The sequence below is a fragment of the Pezoporus wallicus genome, unplaced genomic scaffold, assembly GCF_028554395.1.
Source record: "Pezoporus wallicus isolate ANWC-B61680 ecotype Strahan unplaced genomic scaffold, APGP_CSIRO_Pwel_v1 contig_3489, whole genome shotgun sequence".
NCBI lineage: Eukaryota > Metazoa > Chordata > Aves > Psittaciformes > Psittacidae > Pezoporus > Pezoporus wallicus.
This window is the reverse complement of record NW_026635093.1, coordinates 1,166,065-1,185,422: the sequence shown is the minus strand read 5'-3', so window position 1 is coordinate 1,185,422 and position 19,358 is coordinate 1,166,065. Positions and strand designations below refer to the sequence as shown.

At 41.5% G+C, this 19,358-nt stretch overlaps 2 protein-coding genes across 3 annotated transcripts; one reads left to right on the top strand and one right to left on the bottom strand.

Moving 5' to 3' along the window:
* Positions 1-456: 456 nt before the first annotated feature.
* SASS6 (SAS-6 centriolar assembly protein) lies at positions 457-12,973 on the bottom strand. The gene is made up of 17 exons (XM_057402441.1): positions 12,859-12,973; positions 10,745-10,805; positions 9,038-9,117; positions 8,077-8,181; positions 7,004-7,175; positions 6,009-6,086; positions 5,282-5,401; positions 4,987-5,178; positions 4,592-4,786; positions 4,123-4,212; positions 3,852-4,031; positions 3,223-3,304; positions 2,669-2,778; positions 1,698-1,820; positions 1,302-1,390; positions 737-828; positions 457-645 (listed from the first exon to the last, which is right to left on the bottom strand). The coding sequence occupies exons 1-17, from the start codon at positions 12,924-12,926 to the stop codon at positions 560-562; spliced, it is 1,923 nt and encodes a 640-aa protein (XP_057258424.1). The 5' UTR covers positions 12,927-12,973; the 3' UTR covers positions 457-559.
* TRMT13 (tRNA methyltransferase 13 homolog) lies at positions 12,875-19,347 on the top strand. 2 transcript variants are annotated; one of them, XM_057402413.1, is made up of 8 exons: positions 12,875-13,151; positions 13,462-13,508; positions 13,597-13,663; positions 14,308-14,370; positions 14,510-14,579; positions 15,026-15,132; positions 16,049-16,216; positions 16,512-16,750. In XM_057402413.1, the coding sequence occupies exons 1-8, from the start codon at positions 13,017-13,019 to the stop codon at positions 16,692-16,694; spliced, it is 840 nt and encodes a 279-aa protein (XP_057258396.1). In that variant the 5' UTR covers positions 12,875-13,016; the 3' UTR covers positions 16,695-16,750. The 2 variants fall into 2 exon arrangements, with proteins under 2 accessions (XP_057258396.1, XP_057258387.1); XM_057402404.1 differs by lacking the exons at positions 12,875-13,151; positions 13,462-13,508; positions 13,597-13,663; ... (1 more) ...; positions 14,510-14,579; positions 15,026-15,132 and adding exons at positions 17,258-17,332; positions 18,246-18,660; positions 18,967-19,347 and having other exon boundaries at positions 15,546-16,216; positions 16,512-16,584.
* Positions 19,348-19,358: the final 11 nt, after the last annotated feature.

Here is a 19,358-nt window from a genome sequence, read left to right as displayed (position 1 = left end):
TGAATTAATTGTCCATCTTTAATTCCATTATTTGTATGTCTGGATGCAATCCAAATAAGCAAGTTTTTTAGATTAAAACAGTCACCCTAAGTTATGAGCTTGACCATTACTAACATTGACAGCACCACTCAGTTCCCAGCACTTTCCCGTTGCATCATCCTTTCTCTGGAGTCAAGAGGATAGGCACAAGAGACCTGGTCTCTCTCAGGGAATGCTGGCATGTCCAGCTCTCCCGTTACAAAACACACTCATCAATGTCTGCGATACAAAGGTCAGCGCACTCGGGTGGGTTTTAGGAAGACTACAGGCTCACCAGGCGGACACTGCACAACTGCAGGGTCTCGCCAAGGCTGAGGCTGCTTAAAGCTTTATCTTTCCCTTAGGCTTACGCATCCTGAGAAGTCATCAGTGTCAGTCAACACACCTTTTGCAAAGAAAAGAGATCCAGAGTTATAAAATCATGTCAGTTCACACCGATACTTTACTAATACCTTATTACAGTGCATCCAAAACTCCCCCCGGGGTTAAGAGAGGATTCCTACTGTTGGAACCCTGTCTGCTATCCAGGAAAATAAGCTGAGGCTGGTGTTGCTGCAGCTTTCGGTGATGGTGTGGCTTTTGGTGGCAAGTAGGGTTTCAGATACTCTGTAGAACAGCAGAAACAAGACAGTGGTCATAGAACCAGAACTGTTATTACGTTTCAAATAAGGTCCCGTTTTACTATTTCCATACATACCTGAGTTGAGTGTATTTTGACTAAGCCCTCGTAAAGGAATGCTGTCATCTTTCCTCTTGAAATACTTCGAATCCAGCCCCAAATTGCCACCACTAGAAAGAAAAAGGCCAATTAAAGTTTAACGCACACGTTAATACACTGCTACTTCCAACAAATGTGAACAAAGACTCATTCAGAAAAACCTGAACTTCAGGTAGAAGGACTGCATTCCTCTGAACTTTATCATTTAAAAGTTAAGAACAGCCTAGAACTCATCTCTTGTCTGACCTATCACCCAGTACCCTTATATATGTCACCAGGAGGGACAATGGCTTTCTGTTCCTTGGGACTCCCTCCTGAAAGCATGGCTCTTCAGCTGATGTCCACAAACCATGCCCAGTGACCGGTTCAGGCTGCCACAACTTCAAATGCCTGAACATGTTGCTGGTCAAAGGCAGTACTGAACAAGCTTAGTACTTGGAACGTTTTGCTCGGTTCCAGACACACATGGAACACAAATGGCTTCATAAAATCATTTAATAAACAAAAACCCTACAGTCCTAAAAATGCACCCACCAACACTTACTTCTCCTTATTTGCTGGATGACTGGTTGCAGTCACTGTCTGCACATCTGAACATCGATTCATTTTAGGAAGCTGGGTGTTAAGCTGGATCTGCAGACACAAAAGAGTTGCAGGTGAAAGAGAACCACTCCACTAAGTGTATTCACAGAGAGAACTTTGCAGGGCTCAGTGTTTCTATCCCCCACCTAGCCCTTCTGTGCAGCAAAGCATGCAAAAAGGAGCAACCTAAACCCAAGCATTAGCTATTGCTAATAGTGATACCATTTGAGACAGGGTTTAAGATGCACTGGGATATACAGTAAATACTTAGGCATTTGGAGAAATACCCAGAACATTAAAGCTTTGCTATTTTATGCCATCAACATTCTGAACCAAACAGAAAAGTCCAAGTGCCTGCCTTTGGTCCTGGAGGCTGGGAACTGATGGTTTTGGTGTGTGCTGGTTCCGTGAAGTTCTGGAAGGCATATAAAGGAGAAATGGGATGACTGATCCCTGAGCTGGGAAAGGACGGCCGTTCATGCTGTAAGAGAAATAGAATACATCCATAAAGGAGGAAAACAATTCTTGAAGTGATTGTTTAGAGATTCAAAATTCCAAACTTAATAACTAACGCAAAGTTAATGCTTGCCTGAGGCTTCCCAGTGGTAAGAAAACCACTTTTTCTTAATGAAAACGTGTAACTTTAAATACTTAGAGGAATTGAGCACTCTCAGCTAATAACTATAATCTCATAATAAGCTGTACAATTACACACCCTGTCACTGGTCAACACATTAATTGTAACCAGCTATAACTTAGAGACCTCTTTACATGGATATGCCCTTTCACTACTGAGCAAGCAGTTCACCCACTGCCAGGTGACAACAGCCTGCGTACATGGGGCCAAGGTGAGAACCAATACACTGTGGAATTTAACAAAGACAGCAGGATCTTACCCCTTATTTTCATGCTTCTCAATATCACTACTAGTAAGAGTACTCAAAGAGTACACTAGGTAAATATAACTGTTGTGAGGTAGGTAACCTCACAACACAAAAATGTCACCTCCTCTTTTCTTCCCCTTTCACCCCGTGCATCTTTTCCAAGGTAATTTTGCATTGTTTGCGTATTCTAATAGATGAGAGCTTAGAAAAGTCTCCCTGAGGAGGGTCAGGGCATTAAGTAGCACCCAACAGGGTGTTATTAGAAAACAAAAGGCAGAAAAAATCCCCACAAAAAACAAAGACCAAAACCCTCCATAATTCACCACACACACACACATACACACACACACTAAGGCCCAAGGAAGCACATTTTGTTTTTCCCTCATTTAAGGCCATACATTTAAGGCAACAACTACGTCACTGCCCCGCTCTAGTTGTACCTTACCATGCCATGAGGAGAGATAGCAGTCCTAACACCAGCATGAGCACTTGCAGAAGTCTCCAGCTTCTTTGTCATCTGGATTTCATTCAGCTGTTTGTTTAACCATGTGATTACTGACAAGAGAAGACAGAGGCCAAGCTTGCTTCCCACCTCTTACAAGCTGCTCACAACAGCGAGCAGCCCTTCCTCAAAGAAACAAATGACAGCTCAGAGTGCTCTTTTCCATCTTTAAGCTCAAGCAGCACTAGAAGCCCCAGTCTCACAAAAAGCCCTTTTGCTCCAGGTTCCTCCAGCCCTACATGCATTCTTGTCCCTCCTCCAGCATTAGCCCCACCACACACACTACCCCAAGCACCAAAGGAAGTTGTGGGCATGCAACAACCCGGAGCTGCATGTAGAGACCACAGACAGCAGCTTATTTTCCATAAACAACAACAACCTCTCTACAAAACAGCAGCACACAGGTGAAGCACTGTAGTTGCTCCCGTTAACTTGCAGGAGCAGGTAGATCGCTACATCATTGTTACAGCAGAAGAAAGGAGATTTCACAGACCTACCATTCTCATTTGTTTTCAGTAACTGTTTACTTTCCTCCAGCTTCTGCATGGTGGTTTCCAGCTGCTCCTGCAGCTTGCAAACCTGCAATATTCCCATAAAAGAATGACAACACCATCAGGTGCTACTACAAACTGGAGTTGTTCTAAAGTTAAGGAAGTCCCGGCCCAGTATTTTACAGGAGCAGGATGATAACTCCTTCCAGGTAAGCCCTACTTTTAGTTAGGGGCAGCCAGAAACCTTTCTGCTCTTCACTTTTTATGATTAAACAATGCAAAGACTAAGCAGGAGAATACATTTGATGGAAGGAAAAGTTCACCCTGTTCCTGCCTCCTTCCCCAGCTTCCACACGAATCTGCCCTCTGAAGGATGTCAATTGCACTGCTTTGGACTCTTAACACAATTCAGTTCTGTTCCATATGGGTGGATGGAACAGATGGGGAAGAGCCCCCCATCAGTTTAAAAAGAACAAATTAAAAGCTGATTACACATTTAAATGTGTTAAACTAAAAGGGTACTTTCTATTCCATGGGAAGATTTAAGACCTTATTGCTGTAATTAAGTTAAAACCCATCAAACCCAACACCCTGCACAGTAACATCTGTAGGAGGGAGGGTTAACATGTCAGTACCTCCTGCTCTTTCATTCGAAGAGACTGTCCGACCTCCTGCAGTTCCCTCTGCTCTTTCTGAAGTCTCTCTTCCTTTTCTGCCAGGAGCTTTTCCTGCTGAATTGTTACTGTGTTTTTCAATTTTAATTTGCTCATGAGCGTTTTCAGATCTCCCTGTAACTTCTTGATAATTTCATTGGCCTAGTGAGAAGAAAAATCACCAGATACTCTCAAGATAAACCCCTGAAACTAAAGAAGACATTTCATAACAATGATGTTTGCTTAAACAAACCTTAAGCAGTTCAGCTGACAGCGACTTAATGGTTGCCTCTAGTTTTTCAATATGACTGTGTTTTTTCTCCGTGCTCTCCTCCAGGATCACCTTTAAGACAACATTGAAAACAGTGTTATAAAGATGTGACAGACATTGCTGGTGATTTCAAGGAGCACCTCAGGAATTCTGAGGACTGATCCTCACAAGAAATTCAGTCTTTGCTTTTCAGTCAAATTTCAGTCAAATTCACCCATTTTTTGTTCACAAGAACTAGCACTAACTGTACTCCACTACCACAACACTAACACAGTAGCAACCCTTGTGAAACTGAATCGAGTGTACTTGTTACGCTGTAATTTAGAATCTTTAACTCCACCTGAAAGCTTCCTTGCTGTATTCATAAAAATTGCTCAGCTGCTAAGCTATGGAGGCTGCACTTCATGTTCTACAGGGCTTTGGAGGAAACTATTTTGAAACTTGAAGGAACCTTTTGTTCTTGTGTCGCATCCAGTACTTCTTTTGTTCTAATAACTAGCTGATCTTTGTCTTTGATCTCTTGCTCCAGAACAGCAACCCGTGTCTGTAGCTGGTTGATGAGCTTCTCTTTTTCATGGCACTCAGCATCCAGAGTACTGTTCTCCCGACGCAGTGACAGCACCTCCTGCTTTGCTCTTTGACATTCCTAGAATGTTGGGAAGGAATTTGATCTTTAAAGAAAACCTGCAGTAGTAATTTAAAGACCTATATCTAAAGAGTAACATCATGTGGAACGAGTATTAGCAGAACAAAATTAATATGCTATATTTTCTATTACACGCACAGGCAGGCAGTGTGAATGCTCTAAAACTAGGAAGTTTGGTCATGGGAAATAATAAAGCATACATCTTCTATTCCAGAAAGCTTTGCTTTCAGCTCTCTGACTGTGGAGTCTCCTTTGTATCTCCTTTCTGTTAGATCCTTATTGATGACCTCAAGTTCCGAGAGTCTGTTCTGCAACTGCTGAATACTTTTCTGATGTACATTTTCCAGTTCCTTTTTCTGTTGTTCATGCTGTTGTTGGTACTGAGCTTGTGCCTGTGAGAAGAAAGGAAACCCAGCAGTTATTCAGTGAAGCTGAAAATAAAGGCAGGAAACTTTCATGTGCAAGAATATTGTCAAGTCTCCTCTGTTGCCATACCTGGAGAGCTCTCTCCTTTTCATTTGTCAGCTCCTGGGTGTGTTTGTTTGTTAGAGCTGTAGTATGTGATGTCCACTCATGTTTTAGTTTGTCAAGTTCCCGGTTTCTCTCTGACAAGCTCTGTTGAAGTTTGACAATGCAAATAGAGTTTTACAAATTTAAGCACTTCAGTTAATACTGAATGATTCTTTACCGTTACTTCTTAAAAAGAGAGACATTGAATTCTTAAGAAAATTCTAGATTTCAGCACCAGATGTCAAAATATCTTTAAACAGGATACCTTAACAGAATTTAAACATCATTCTATAAGCAGGAAAGTAAGGCACTGAGAAGCTAAAGAGCACCTTTCCAACACTGTGGATAGAAGAATCTTCATTTCCAACTGAATTTTCTTCCAACCACTGTTTAGGAGTGAAAATAAGTATCTGCTGATGTTCCTTACCCTTATAATACAAAGTGCTCTAGTATAGTACATAACGTGCATGTGCATACACAGACAGACCTCTGTTCCAAATGAAGTGAAATCCTGGTTTGGTACTCTAAGAAATACATTTTATTCTCCAGTTACATCCTTTGCTTGTTCTGCTCCAACAGACTGACATTCTTTTCACTCACTCAAAGTCAATTACCCTGGCTAGGTAGCGGCTAACCAACCAGCCCACAAGAAGGTACATTTCTACAGATTAAAACAAAGTGCAAACAAAGGGAAGGTAAAGCTGTATGTTACCTGTTGAGTGTAGCTCAGCTGTCTGGTAAGATCCTCTTCAGTTTTTCTAAGCTTTTCTTCCAACATCAGTTTGTCTTCCTATGTACAAAGTGACATCAAGTCAAAACCTTAGCTCCCAAAATACAAGTAGTAGTTAGCTTCCATTTCATCAGCATACCCTGCCTAAGCAACAAATATCCATTATATTTGTGGAAAAATCATCTTATTTAATAAACTTCACATTCAGGAAGATTAAAATAAATTTTAAAGGCATTAGATACAAGGTAAAACCCCTAATAAACTCTTAACAATTTTCTATAAGGGAATAGTATCATAAAGTCTTGCTTACAAATGAGTTGCATGAACAACAGATCTACTGAACTACTGCAAATGTATGGATTGAAATGGCTTATTAGATGGGTATAAACATGACAGCCCAGCAAAGGAGACAATCCCAGGCTATGAAACTGAATAGACAACAGTCAAACTATGAGAGCATTACCTTCTCTTTCAATAAAACCTAGCAAGCTACAAGTGCTAGCAAGTGCACCAACATCACAATTTTAGTTTGCTATTTATAGCTACTAGCCCTTTGAAGTCCATGAAGCCTCAGAATTACACACACAGGCATGCTTTCCTAAAACAACTGCACAACAAAGAGCATGAAAGTTTACAGGGTTTTATTTTTGCTGTTGCTGTGGCAATGAGCACAAGGCTGTGAAGCTGAGACACTGGAGCATTCACCAGCTGCACTCTCCGTGCACTGCATGTGTAAAATACCTGATTTCCTGCCAGCTTTGCTGAATATACACGTAGCATTTTCCTTGCTAGAGTGACAGTAACAATTTCGGTTTAAAACTTGCACCCAAATAACTGCATGCAATGACATATATGAGCTAAAGTAAAACAATAAACCAAAACATACAATTTGTTAAACGCTTCTGAAGTATTATTAAGACTGACAAAAATGCTCAGGTACACAGAGCAGTGACAGCTATGTCAATTTTTCATTTTACCTTGAGGCACTTCAAACAGCTGGCTAAAAACTTCTTTATTTCTGCATCATTTCCTGGTAGGAATTTGAGAGAGAGGTGGGTAAGGTGTTTAAAAGGGTTTGTCTCCACTACATTTAAAGAGACAGGTGTGTGATCTAGAACAGATGCTGAAGACACTAACTGCAGCAAAAACCTAGGGAAAAGAGAAATAATCAGGTGTTTAGCACATTTCTTTTCATGACACTATCTTCATAGATCCTACAAACTATTTTCAAATAAAATATATTTTTGTACGTACAAGAAAAGACAGTCCAGCTTTTGTCTGAACTATGAAATGTGATCCCTATGTTGTAGTTAATACTACAAACAAGTAGCAACTAAAAGGCTTGCAATTAAGAATAAGAAATGTACAAAACTAAGCAGTCTATTTGTACAATTTTCAGAACCATGTCTTAGGAGTCCAAAACCAAGTAAGGCTTTTGTAACCAAACTGGAGAGAAAAGTAGACTCCTGACTTTCAGGTATCCTACAGCCTAGGAAAAATCATAGCCCACATTATATACTTTAGGAAATGGCCTGACTACTAGAGTGGAGCTGTGTGCTCTGCACAAGGCCTCCCTTGATACCCACACAAACAGAAACATGGGAAAAGGCTGCTACAGGGAGAGTGGAGCTCAGGTTGTCCCCCTCACACTTTAATATCTGAACACTGAAATGAAAGACAGAAAATCATCCTTGCCAGAATGCCTTATAACTTTGCCTTCTCCTATGAAACACAACTCCATGAAATTCAGAGCAGCTCTCTCCCACTAAAGCATTAAAAGAAAAGGAGCAGTGCTGCACCCCTGCTCATCTGCCAGCTTGGGAAGCTTGCCAGCTCGAGATCAGGTGGGGAGACTATCACTGGATATCAATCCCACTGCTCTGTCCTCAAAAGACTTAAGTTTTGTCAGTAACTACCACCAACTGATGCTCAGACACATCCAGAGAAGGTTCTCTCGTTTTATGAACCCTTCTCCAGCAGATCAGCTAACAAGTATTTTAAGGACTCCCAACATACACACAGAGTAACATGGCACTCACTTATGACCTACCTTGGGATATCTTTATTCTGTTCCTGAATGCACTGCTGAAGCAAATCGATAAATTTTTGTGGGAAAGCAGAGAAGTCCACCAGGAGACCCTGCTGGGACTTTAAACTGCAGAAACAGGGTGAGGGGGAAAAAATTAACAATATATAGGAGAGTTATTAATTTCCTAGAAAATACTTTGTTTATACCAGTGGAAAGAACTAATTCTTATCATGCCAATTAAAGTTCATCAGCAGAGTATTTTCAATCCTGAATGCAGAAGAAATATAATCACATCTTCGATAGCAATCAACAGAGGACATTTTTGTCTTCAAGACTTCAAATAAGTTACCGTGGAACAATAAATGTAGTCCTCTGAGTAGATGCCTTCCTTACAGCACAGAGTAGATAGGGGCACATGAAAGAAGCAAAGGACAATGAGGGGAGACTCAACCTTTATCAAGACTTTATCCAAACAACAAAGCAGATCATGCCGGACGCCCAAATCTGATGGCTGAATTCTGAGCAAGTGAAGCAAACTGAGACTCGGCAATGCAGTTAGCATGCAAGAAACCCAGAAGACGCGAGCTCAGTTCCGAGAGTCCCTGTCCAGGCAAACAGACTTTCCTCTTGCAAGTATTGCCTGGAATACTTCACATGCATACAAGAGTCTATGTGAAGTAGTTACAATAAACAGAAGATGGAAGTAGGAATATGAACTGCGGTACTGTAGCTATATGCAGGGAAGTTAACATCAGGATTCTGTCACTCATCTGAATAAACCTGAGCCAGATCATTTTCCTGTACATGGCTGTTTCACTGAATGGCCAGGGAGAACAATATCACCAAAATTCTGACAAAACTTCACAAGAGAAAAATGCCAAAACTGAAATTCTATGATAACCATTCTAAGCTAAAAATATTCCTTCATTCTTTTTTGTCATTTGGAAATGATTCACATACAAGACATGACAATATCACTTACCTTTGAAAATCTTCCTCAGATATGACAAGGTTATAAAGGAAAAAAGGATCGGTATCATCAGTCAATCGAACAGCTAAATCCTGAAGACAGACATTTAAATATGATTTAAAATACCATAAACCATCCTGTAGGATTGTTTAAACATTGTAAACCAATACTGCAAACAATATTTAATGTTTTTACTGTTTAACCACACATTAAGATAGAACTGTGGCAACTCATTTGAAGGCGGAAAACATTAACATTTAACACAATTGCAAACATTACAGTGGGAAAAACTGAGAAAACTTCCTCACAAAAATAAACCAAGTAAAAAACTTCAACCTTGAGCACCTTTGAGGCTTCAAAGTTCAATGCGTCTTCAACATTCTGCAGAAAGAAAACTATGTGCTATTTTTCCTCATCATGAAATAGGACTGGCAGCACTGTAATAGATCACAAACACATAATTCCCGTAACTGGAAGGTTTTCATAGCATACTGCTCCTAGAAGTTTAAGAAACAACCTTCTGAAGAGTTTATGTGTTTGAGTAAGCCCCTATGGAAAACTGTAGCACTATACTACTTAGACTTAAAAGCAAACTCATTTGTTTGCTGGAGGTGTACACAGTGCTTTGGAAAAGCTGCCTCCTTGGTAAACCTTAGTCTTTTACCGCAAGGCTGGGCTTACGCTAAACACCTGCTACTGCAGGCCCAGGCTCTCTGTAATGAGGCTCAAACCTGTGTGAAGAATGTAGTATTCCCCAGGCAAGGAAAGAAAGGAAGTAGAAACCTGACAGCTCCTCCAACGTAACTGACGTGACCACAGCACACCTACACGTAGAAATCCGAAACCAGTTTCAGTGATTCAGATGCCAGCAACGCTAACAAAACTCTTAATTGGAGGTGGATTTATATGTGCAAGCAGCTTATGTTAAAACTAATGTCAGCCCACTCCAGCCTGACACAGGCTGCACCTCGGTACACGGTCCTTAGCTAAACTGCTTCTTCGCACCTAATATTATCATGCACAGTTAGCAGAATCTTACAAAACAATTGCTGTACTCCTTTACAAACAAATCTTTACTCAGTAACACTAAAACTAATGACATCTTAACATCATGGTAGGTGGATGCACAGTTTAACTGACAAATTAGACATAAACAAAAAAAGATTTTTATACATATATATTATATATATAAACGATATAACCTCCAACAGTAATCTCATTGCTATTTTCCCTGAGAAAGACTTTATTTTACTGCAAATTTAGTACATCCTTTCTATCTCCACTGGATGAATTCCAAACATTCCAAGACTACCACTTATCAATAACAAAATGTTACATTTATCCACAAGTTGGCATTCTGGCTGGTTAAGATGAGATTTTTGCAAAGACAACTGCTGCTCCACATTCCTCAGTGTTCAGTACATTTACAGCAAGACTGCTCTCAAGCTCTCACTGGGGTTCCTCTGAGGGTCTCTGAATACTTTTAATTTCAAAGTTTACTACAACCCATGAGCTGCCAAACTGAGAGGGCCAAAAGGCTAGAAGACATCATACCACATCAACTAAATTACTCTAGAAATTACATCTAAATTGAAATAAGGGCAAGTGACAGACATACGAATATTCTATTTTGTTTTTCCTTTGCCCATTTGTCCTCTTATACAATAAAATTGAGATTAATACCTAGTAAATGACACAAATATAACTAAATTCACAAACCTTCTTATGAACAGGATTAGAAATGGACAGTAGCTCAATATTCACCCGAACATTTAATCTCCTGCATGCAAAAAAAAGATGAAGCTTAGTAACAAATCAAGAAAACAATATTCAAACACCATGTGTTCGTAGCTGTATTACAGGAATCAGATAACATTCCAAAGCCACAAACTTAGGCAGCAATATCACAAAAGTGTCCAGTGATGACTACTACTAAGATACCTGAAAGCCCCACAGTTTCAGTAATCATTACAGCTCCTCAGTCAGCTCAGGCTTTTTATTGCTTGTTGTCGGCCAAACTTTAAATAGCGAGGTTTGAAACTTTGCCCAGAAGCTGGAACCTTTGCAAAAGTCTGAAATTTGTTAACAACTGCTGAAACTTCACAATCATTTGTACTGTGCTACCTTGTCTTCATTTACTTCTTGCTGAGTGATCCATCCAAGAAGTTACTTGCATTACAGAATATACCCACAGACATCAGCCTTCCTGCGCTCCTAACATGGGAGAGCCAGAGCAGCCCTAACACCTGCACACACAGTCTAATCCAGATAGGACCTACGTTACTGAAATTCACTGCATGCTGAATAGACACTGCACCCCACTTGGAGCACTGTGTGCAGTGCTGGTGTCCTCAACATAAGAAGGACATGGAGCTGCTGGAGCAAGTCCAAAGGAGGCCATAAGGATGATCAGAGGCTGGAGCACCTCCCATACAGGCACAGGCTGAGAACATTGGGGCTGTTCACCCTGGAGAAGAGAAGCTGTGTGGAGACCTCAGAGCAGCTTCCAGTGTCTTAAAGGGGGCTACAGGGATGCTGGAGAGGGACTCTGCACCAGGGACTGTAGTGACAGGACAAGGGGTGATGGGTTCAAACTGAAACAGGGGAAGTTCAGGTTAGATCTAAGGCAGAAGCTCTTCCCTGTGAGGGTGCTGAGGCGCTGGCACAGGGTGCCCAGAGAAGCTGTGGCTGCCCCATCCCTGGCAGCGTTCAAGGCCAGGTTGGACACAGGGGCTTGGAGCAACCTGCTCTAGTGGAAGGTGTCCCTGCCCATGGCAGGGGTTGGAATTGGATGGGCTTAAGGTCCTTTCCAAACCAGTCTGTGATTCTAGGATTCCTGTGCTTTCCCAACCACCACTACTGAGCCACACACACGAGTGCAGCCACATCGCCTTATCACTCGGCACAACCCTATCGGGACAGACGTGTGGGCACGCCGGGCCAGCACCGAGGGAGCTGAAACGCTGCCGGAGGCCGCTGTGAGGCCAGCTGCAGGCTGCGAGGAGTCGGCGGCGTCCTGCCGGCGGGGTAACCGCTGCGGCCTGGGAGACTCGCAAACAGCGGCCCCGCCCGCCGGGCTTCAGAACTGAGAGGGCGAGGGGAGGGAGCCAGCGGGGCTGGAAAAGCCCTTTAAGCTCACCCAGTCCAACCGTTCCCCAGCACTGCCAAGGCCACCACTAACCCATGGCACTGAGGCCTCGTCTCCACGGTGTGTGAACACTTGCAGGGACGGTGACTCCAGCCCTGCCCTGGGCAGCCTGTTCCAAAGCCTGAGCACCCTCTGGGGAAGGAATTGTTCCTCAGCTCCATCTAAACCTCCCCTGGTGCAGCTTGAGGCCGTTTCCTCTTTCCCGTCCCTTGTTCCTTGGGAGCAGAGACCGACCCCACCTCACTACAACCTCCTGTCAGGCCTGTAGGGAACAATAATGCACCTATTTCGAGGCAGAAATCCCAGCCCCCCCCCCCGTCGCCTGCAAGGGGGGCCTCTTGTTTCTGTACAGCCCCTGGGTGTTTCCTCCCCACCACGGCCCTCTCGCTTCCCTCTCCCCAGGTAAGACACCACAGCAGCCGCCCCAGCTCTCACTGACTACCTCCAGCCTCGCCGCGACCCCTTAACGCAAAGGGTCCCCATTAGCAGCCCCAAAGCAAGAAGAACGCAGGCAACTACCGAGCTCACCGCGCGCAGGACGCTGCCTCTACCCATCAGCTGTTAGGGCACAATACAGAGAAAAGAGAGAAAGAGAGGAGGACAAAGCCTGCCGCTCTGCAAGCCGTTCTCCTACAGGATGCAGTAAAGTTTCCGCTCGGCGGCGAGGCCACCAAACCCCCCTCACCTCTCCTCGCAGCCCGGGCACCTCACTTGCACACACACGGGCCGGTTGAACAGCCTCTCCGCCGCCATCTTGCGCTCCGAACTTCGCGCGCAGCTCCCGCGGAGGAGGAGCCTCAACATGGAGGGGAGGCAGTGGCCGCGGGGGGCGCTGGGACGGCAATGGCGGCGCCGACAGCGGGCCGCGGCTGCCCGGTGCCGGGGCGGTGCGCCTACTTCGTGGAGAAGAAGAAGCGCTTCTGCAAGATGATCCCGGCGCCCGGGAGGCGCTTTTGCGGGGAGCACGGGCAGCAGGAGGTACCGTGCTGTGCCCCCTCTCCCGCTGGGGAGGGCCGGCTCCTGGCGTGAGGGGAGCCCCGGCGGTATTGTTGAAGGGATGGGCTGGGGCTGTCACTCAGCCCGGCAGTAGCGCTGCCATCGCCCTGCAGGTTTATTCTGTTAGGATCCAATCACATGTTAAATTCCTGTCCGGTGTCGCTATCCCGGTTAACCTCCCTGTCTCCGAATAGATGCTTTATGAACCTCGGGTGTCCCGCAACAGCTTTTCTGGAACAGGGATACTGAATGCATGCTGAAGTGGCGTCTAAAACCTTTCTTCTGTTACTAGGAGGAAAATGGCAGAAAAAGGATTCCATGTCCTCTTGATCCAAAACAGTAAGTAAAATAAATGGTTTTTATATTCTTTGCAAGAGTTCACATGATAAGTGCCATTACTTAATTTGTTTCCCCTTTTGGATTTTAGCACGGTATATGAAGACCAACTACAAAAACATTTAAAGAAATGTAATTCAAGAGAGAAGCCAAAGCCAGTAAGTGCAGTGTAAATATAGCACTACTTCCTTTCCACCGAAGACCCTAAACATTACAGCTTTGCAGAGAACTGATTGTGCTGACAGTAGCTGTGAACTGGAGGACAGCAAGCGCTGCAGTAAGGGCAGCATGGAACCTGAGTAACTACTTGCTGGGATGGAATTCACATCCTCCACATGCCCTGTCGCTGTAGTTCAGTACAGCTGTTCAGTTCTTGTAGTTCCAAATGAAAATGCTGAATTAATGTTTTGCTAACCTCCGAGAACAGTCTTTCACAACGCCATTCGTTTCAGATGCTTGGTGAGAGATTCCTCGGAGAGAGATGGCTTCTTTATTGTTTGCCTTTCTGCCTTACCAGTATTGTACATTCAGCATCACCTGAGAAGTCTTAAAAGGGTCTTTGGGATCAGTCTAGTAAGCACTGACAGCTTAACTCTTCTCACTTGTTCAATCTAGTTAAAATGTGTCAGAACCGTCATTTCTGCTTGGGATTCAGGGGCAGACTATAGAGGAAAAAATACTTGGAATATCTTCTTCTTCAGTATATTCCTCTTACTATGTACCTTATGATAAGAAACACTGAAGAACTCTGCTTTTTGCTTCCTGGTAATTAGCATAATCGGATTTCCTTTTCTTTTTAAAGGTCTATTTTGTTCAAGATGTTAATGCAGGTTTAAAAGATGTAGCAGAAATACCAGAAAAACAGGTGAGTACATTTATTTGTTCTAAAGCTCAGTCCCTACAAAACGTGTTGTAATTTTTGGTATGACTTAAGAGCTAGCAAAAATAGAAAGGTCTTGTATTTATGGGTGGTGCTTTCTTTCCTTTTTTTCCTCCTTAAAAAGGTACCTCTCTCTTCTCTATCCAAAGAAGAGCTGGAGAACTTAATTATCAAGTTGAAAAAAGCAAGTAATGGTGAGCTTCCTTAATTCTGAAAATGTTTTACATTTAATTGATTAAATATTTCATTATTAGATTTGTTGTTGGATATCTATGAAAATGTGAGATACTTGGCATTAAACACATGAAGTCATTATCATCAAGGCACAGACAATCCTCCCATAGGTAAATTTTACTCAGAAGAATAAACTATATTGAGAGAATGCTAAAACACTGATCTTTGTTAGATAGCTGTCCTGGGTTCAGCAGTAGCAGTAATTTTTTTCTCTTCCTTTTATGTTTTTTGTTTCCCATCAAATACAGTTAACAACACAACTCTGATAAACATACATGATAGATTTATGCTCCCAACAGACTATTTTGTTAGTGCTGCAGATTGAACTCACGTCTGAATATGTTACAAAACCAGAAACTCATAGAAACTGGAAACCTTTACCTAAAAGCTTTGCATTTGCATGCAGGCCTGGAATTTCACGTTAAGGAACAAATACTGTCCCACCAGGCTTTACAAGAAGCCTTAAATGACCCAAGGAATGGGGAATCTGCTTTCAAACACTTGAAACAACAGGTATGGACACTGCTTTACTGATAGCTATAGATATTTTTAAACATGTGGAATTCTGCTTCTGTAAATTTGAGTGACTGCATTCATAATGCTGGTCACTCCACATAAAGGAAATCTGGTATACAGTATAACTACGCTCTTCAAATGATAGCATATGTGTATATATATATATATATATATATATATAAAAATATATATAACCTTGGAATGGCTGCTTTGTTAAGTGTTAGTAAGAGAAGTTCGTTGGGATACTGAGATGATAAATGGTGTGATGATGTTCAGAATTTTTACTTATATATTCTTATTTTACATTAGCTCAATAAATCTGTGCTCCAAAAAAGAAAATGCTGTGTTTGCTAAGAAGTTTGTAAGAGTTGGTGAGCCTAAGTTTACCTTCTGCATTGTTAGTGTATATTGAACAGCAGGAGTGTTAGGGGAGATGGATTGCATACTGCAGCAAAACAAAGATTAGGAAAGAAGAAAGTTACAAGTGAGAAGTGTCCATTTCCCATACTTTCTTCCCACTCTCTACTTTCCTATGTATATCAAAATGTATAACTGCAGCAGAGAGCACTCTGCAAGCACAGAGGCTTCCCAGACAGTCCAGTCCAGTGCCCGTATTTTGGATGGCTCCTTCGAGAATCAGCAGAGAAGAGTATTATGATTTGTACCTGATCCTGAAAATCCATTCCATCTGGGTGGGGTTCTGTGAGCAGTGGAAGAAGAGCAGAGAAATGCTGACTAGCCAGAAGTTATAAACCCTTTCCTCTGTGCACAAGATCTTTCCCCTAATCCCTCATGGAAAGGAAGACCTGAAAAAGTCTCCTGCAGTTTGATGAAGTAATCATTTTCTACCAGGTGTTACAATATTCACTGTGTGTATTTGCTTCATTCATAAATAATCTTTTGATGTTTGTAGGCTTCTATTTTAGGTAACATGGAAAAATTACATTTACTTGGTCCAGGAAGATGTTTTATTGAGTTTGGAGCTGGGCGAGGAAAGCTCTCCCATTGGGTTGATGTTGCCTTGCAGAATGTTGAAAATGTTCAGTTTTTGCTTGTGGAAAGGGCAACTACACGATTTAAGGTAAGAGAAGACTGTCACATTAGCAGGGTATCATTTTTAAACTGTTTTCATTGAAGCTGTTAGTATTTGCTTTTTAGCTTCAAAACCAACATAAAGCCTTTATATTGAAAAAGCTTTGGAAGTGTGATTGCCTACATTCCATACTTTGCCAAAAGCAGACATATTAGGAAGAACTCTGGGTGTATAATGTTGGAAATGTGCAGATGTTGACCTGCCAGGAAAAAAGTCTGGCATTAACAGCTATGATAATGACTAGTGGCCAGCCCTACCAAACAATCTTGTTCTGTTTACACAGGTGGATGGAAAACATCAAAGGAGAGATTCTATATTTGAAAGGCTTCAAGTTGATATTCAGCATTTGTGTTTAAGTAAGTTCCTTCTTGGCTTGTGTAATTCTGAAATGGTCTTAGTTTTACATTTTGAATACTGGAGGTCAAGTCAGTTTGTACATAGTGTGATTAAATGGACTTGGTTTTGAAGATTATTCTCAGTGGTAGGTTGGACACAGGTTAATGCTGTGTGCATAGATACTTATATACATGTCTATTTCTTTTAAAAGGTTTTGCTTTTTATACACTTACAGGCCATCATAGGTGAGAAATAAACAAAATGAAGCTTGTTTCGAGCTTGCAGGGCTAAATTATTTGTGTTAGGTTGCAGAATAAAGTACTGCCTATCATTGAGGTGCTGGGCATCTCAATAACATAGAATTTGTGGGGTCACCTGTCATCAGGAGATGCATTAGTGTCATATTTACATTTCATAGGCAGTATAGAAAAGCTAAAATGGCTAAATGTGCTTCTCAGCTACAGCATTCAATTCTCTTAGTTTGTTTTAGAAAAAGAAACTTTCCTTTGGATGTCTTGTAACTATATGTACAGACCACTGTATTTTTAGTAGTGGTAAACATCTGTTTCTTTAGTGTACTCAAATTATTTTATCCAGAAAAAAACACTGTCCTAATTATACTAATAGAAGTTCTGAGATTGTTGTGGATTTTGTGTATGTGTGTTTATTTTCTTGTTTTTTTTTTCCCTCCAGATAAGGTACCTATTCTGGAGAAGAAAAAACTCCCAGTGGTAGGAATTGGGAAGCATTTGTGTGGTGCTGCAACAGGTATGAATTCTCTATGTGTTACCTGCACAAAGTTAGGGTACTAGATCTTAACAATGTGAATGGACTGAGCTTCCAAACTGTCCTTTTAACCTTTTCTTGCCCTTTAACCCTTTTCTGGTGAATGTAGCAATAGCATTCTAAATATATACTGACTTCAGTGGAATAGTATATTGATAATAGATGGAAGGCTACCTTAGAAACAAGTAAAACCTGCCTTGTTTTTTATAGAGCAGAACAAAGAACAGTGAGTGGTGACATGGGTCATACATTTTTGAAAGTATCTTTTATAACACTGTTGCCTCTACTCTGAAATATCTTTCTTTCTAAATCTACATTGCCCATCTGAAAGGGGATGCCAGGCAAACATATGAGAAGACTGTGTTTCTGTCCTGATGATTTTAAACTAATACACTGTTTCTACTGTTTTATGTGTACTAAGTAGAGAAAAACATCACAGATATGACACCTACATAGGTACTGTTACAAAGATGACACAGTCAGGCATTTAAGAAGTACCTGCACATATTAAATAGGTTGTGCCCTAGATAACAAACTTTTAGAACAAATAATTGCATGTTTTACAGGAGATCCTCCCACAATACGCCACTTTGTTAACCAGAGTAATTTAAATCCACATGCGTAGCACAAATATTCAAGACCAAAGACCCTTAGTAGCTCCAGAGGTATCGTAGTATTAATTTAGCATTTAGGGGTTTCATGTTTTCAAAGGATGCTTGTAATTTTTATTTATCTTTCAAGTTGCTTTTTGGCTTAGTTTGTGTATACTTTTGTTCTCTGTAGTAAGTACATTCTCAACCAGGATGCAGGCTGTATAAATAATGTCATGGCATTCATTGCTTTGTTGTTTTGTTGTTTGTTTTTTTTTTTGGGGGGGGTATCTGTTTTTTCCCAGATCTTGCTTTGAGATGCTTGGTTGAAAGTTACACAACTTGCTGTGATGCAGAAAATGAAGAGCCTGCACCAAAACGCTCCAGGACTGATCAGACAGAGGTGGCTTCCAACAATTCTGCTGATAATGAAAGCAGTGAAGCTGACTGTAAGCCTGTAGCTGGAATTGTTATTGCGCTGTGTTGCCATCACAAGTGTGACTGGACACATTATGTAGGCAGAGAGTTCTTTAAATCAGTAGGACTCGGACCAGTAGAATTTCACTATTTTCAGAGAATGAGTAGCTGGGCCACCTGTGGCATGCGAGAAACCACAAAGCAAGCCTCTGGAAGTGAAGAAAGTGAAGAGCAAACTAACAACACAGAAGAACACGAGCAAACATTCGGCAAGCTAGAGAGTGGTCCTGATACTTTACAAGGGTATGGAAATCGTTTTCTAGCAAATCGACTTCTGCAGAAAATGAACATTGTGTGTAGTGAAACATGAAACCCTTTGGGGTCCTCAAAATGCCTCATTTTACAGAAACTTTTTAATTGATAGAAATATTCTACTTTAAAAATATCATTTTCATGGACATACTTTTCAAAATCTTTCAAGTCACGCTTTCCTGAACTGAACTTCTAGTGATTTAAGTAGCTTTTTCTAAGCTTACCTATTGATGTTAATTAACAACACTGTTCTTCTGACACCCATTATTGTTCTTTTCCTCCTTTTTATGAAACCAGGATACTTACAGTTGAAGAACGAAAGGAGATAGGCTGCCTCTGTAAACGGCTTATTGATCATGGACGGATTGAGTACTTACAACAACGAGGATACAAGGCTGTGCTACAGTATTACATAGAGTCAGCTGTGTCCTTGGAGAATGTCCTGTTGACAGCTGTCCCAAGTCCATCTTTGATACCAGAGCCAACTACATGACAGAACATAGGTTACTTACCTGGATTTTTACAAAGCTAATTCATTGCTTAAAAAAAAAAAAAGAGAAAGTTTTAATCTTTCCTGTACAAGGAAAAGGTCTTTTATTTCCCAGTGTGAGTGGGAATTCCAAATATGCAAACCAGTTCGTATCAGTGGAAAAATAAAATCCTTAGGAATATTTAAAACCTGTTGTACT

Coding starts and splice junctions, on each gene's coding strand:
- SASS6 (XM_057402441.1), bottom strand. CDS start 12,926: ATGGCGGCGGAGAGGCTGTTCAACCGGCCCGTGTGTGTGCAAGTGAGG. Junction 4,213..4,591: donor ATGCGACACAAGAACAAAAG/GTTCCTTCAAGT, acceptor GTTGTCTTAAAG/GTGATCCTGGAGGAGAGCAC. Junction 646..736: donor TCAAAATACACTCAACTCAG/GTATGTATGGAA, acceptor GCTGTTCTACAG/AGTATCTGAAACCCTACTTG.
- TRMT13 (XM_057402404.1), top strand. CDS start 16,067: ATGGAAAAATTACATTTACTTGGTCCAGGAAGATGTTTTATTGAGTTT. Junction 16,585..17,257: donor TATTCAGCATTTGTGTTTAA/GTAAGTTCCTTC, acceptor TTTTCCCTCCAG/ATAAGGTACCTATTCTGGAG. Junction 17,333..18,245: donor TTTGTGTGGTGCTGCAACAG/GTATGAATTCTC, acceptor GTTTTTTCCCAG/ATCTTGCTTTGAGATGCTTG.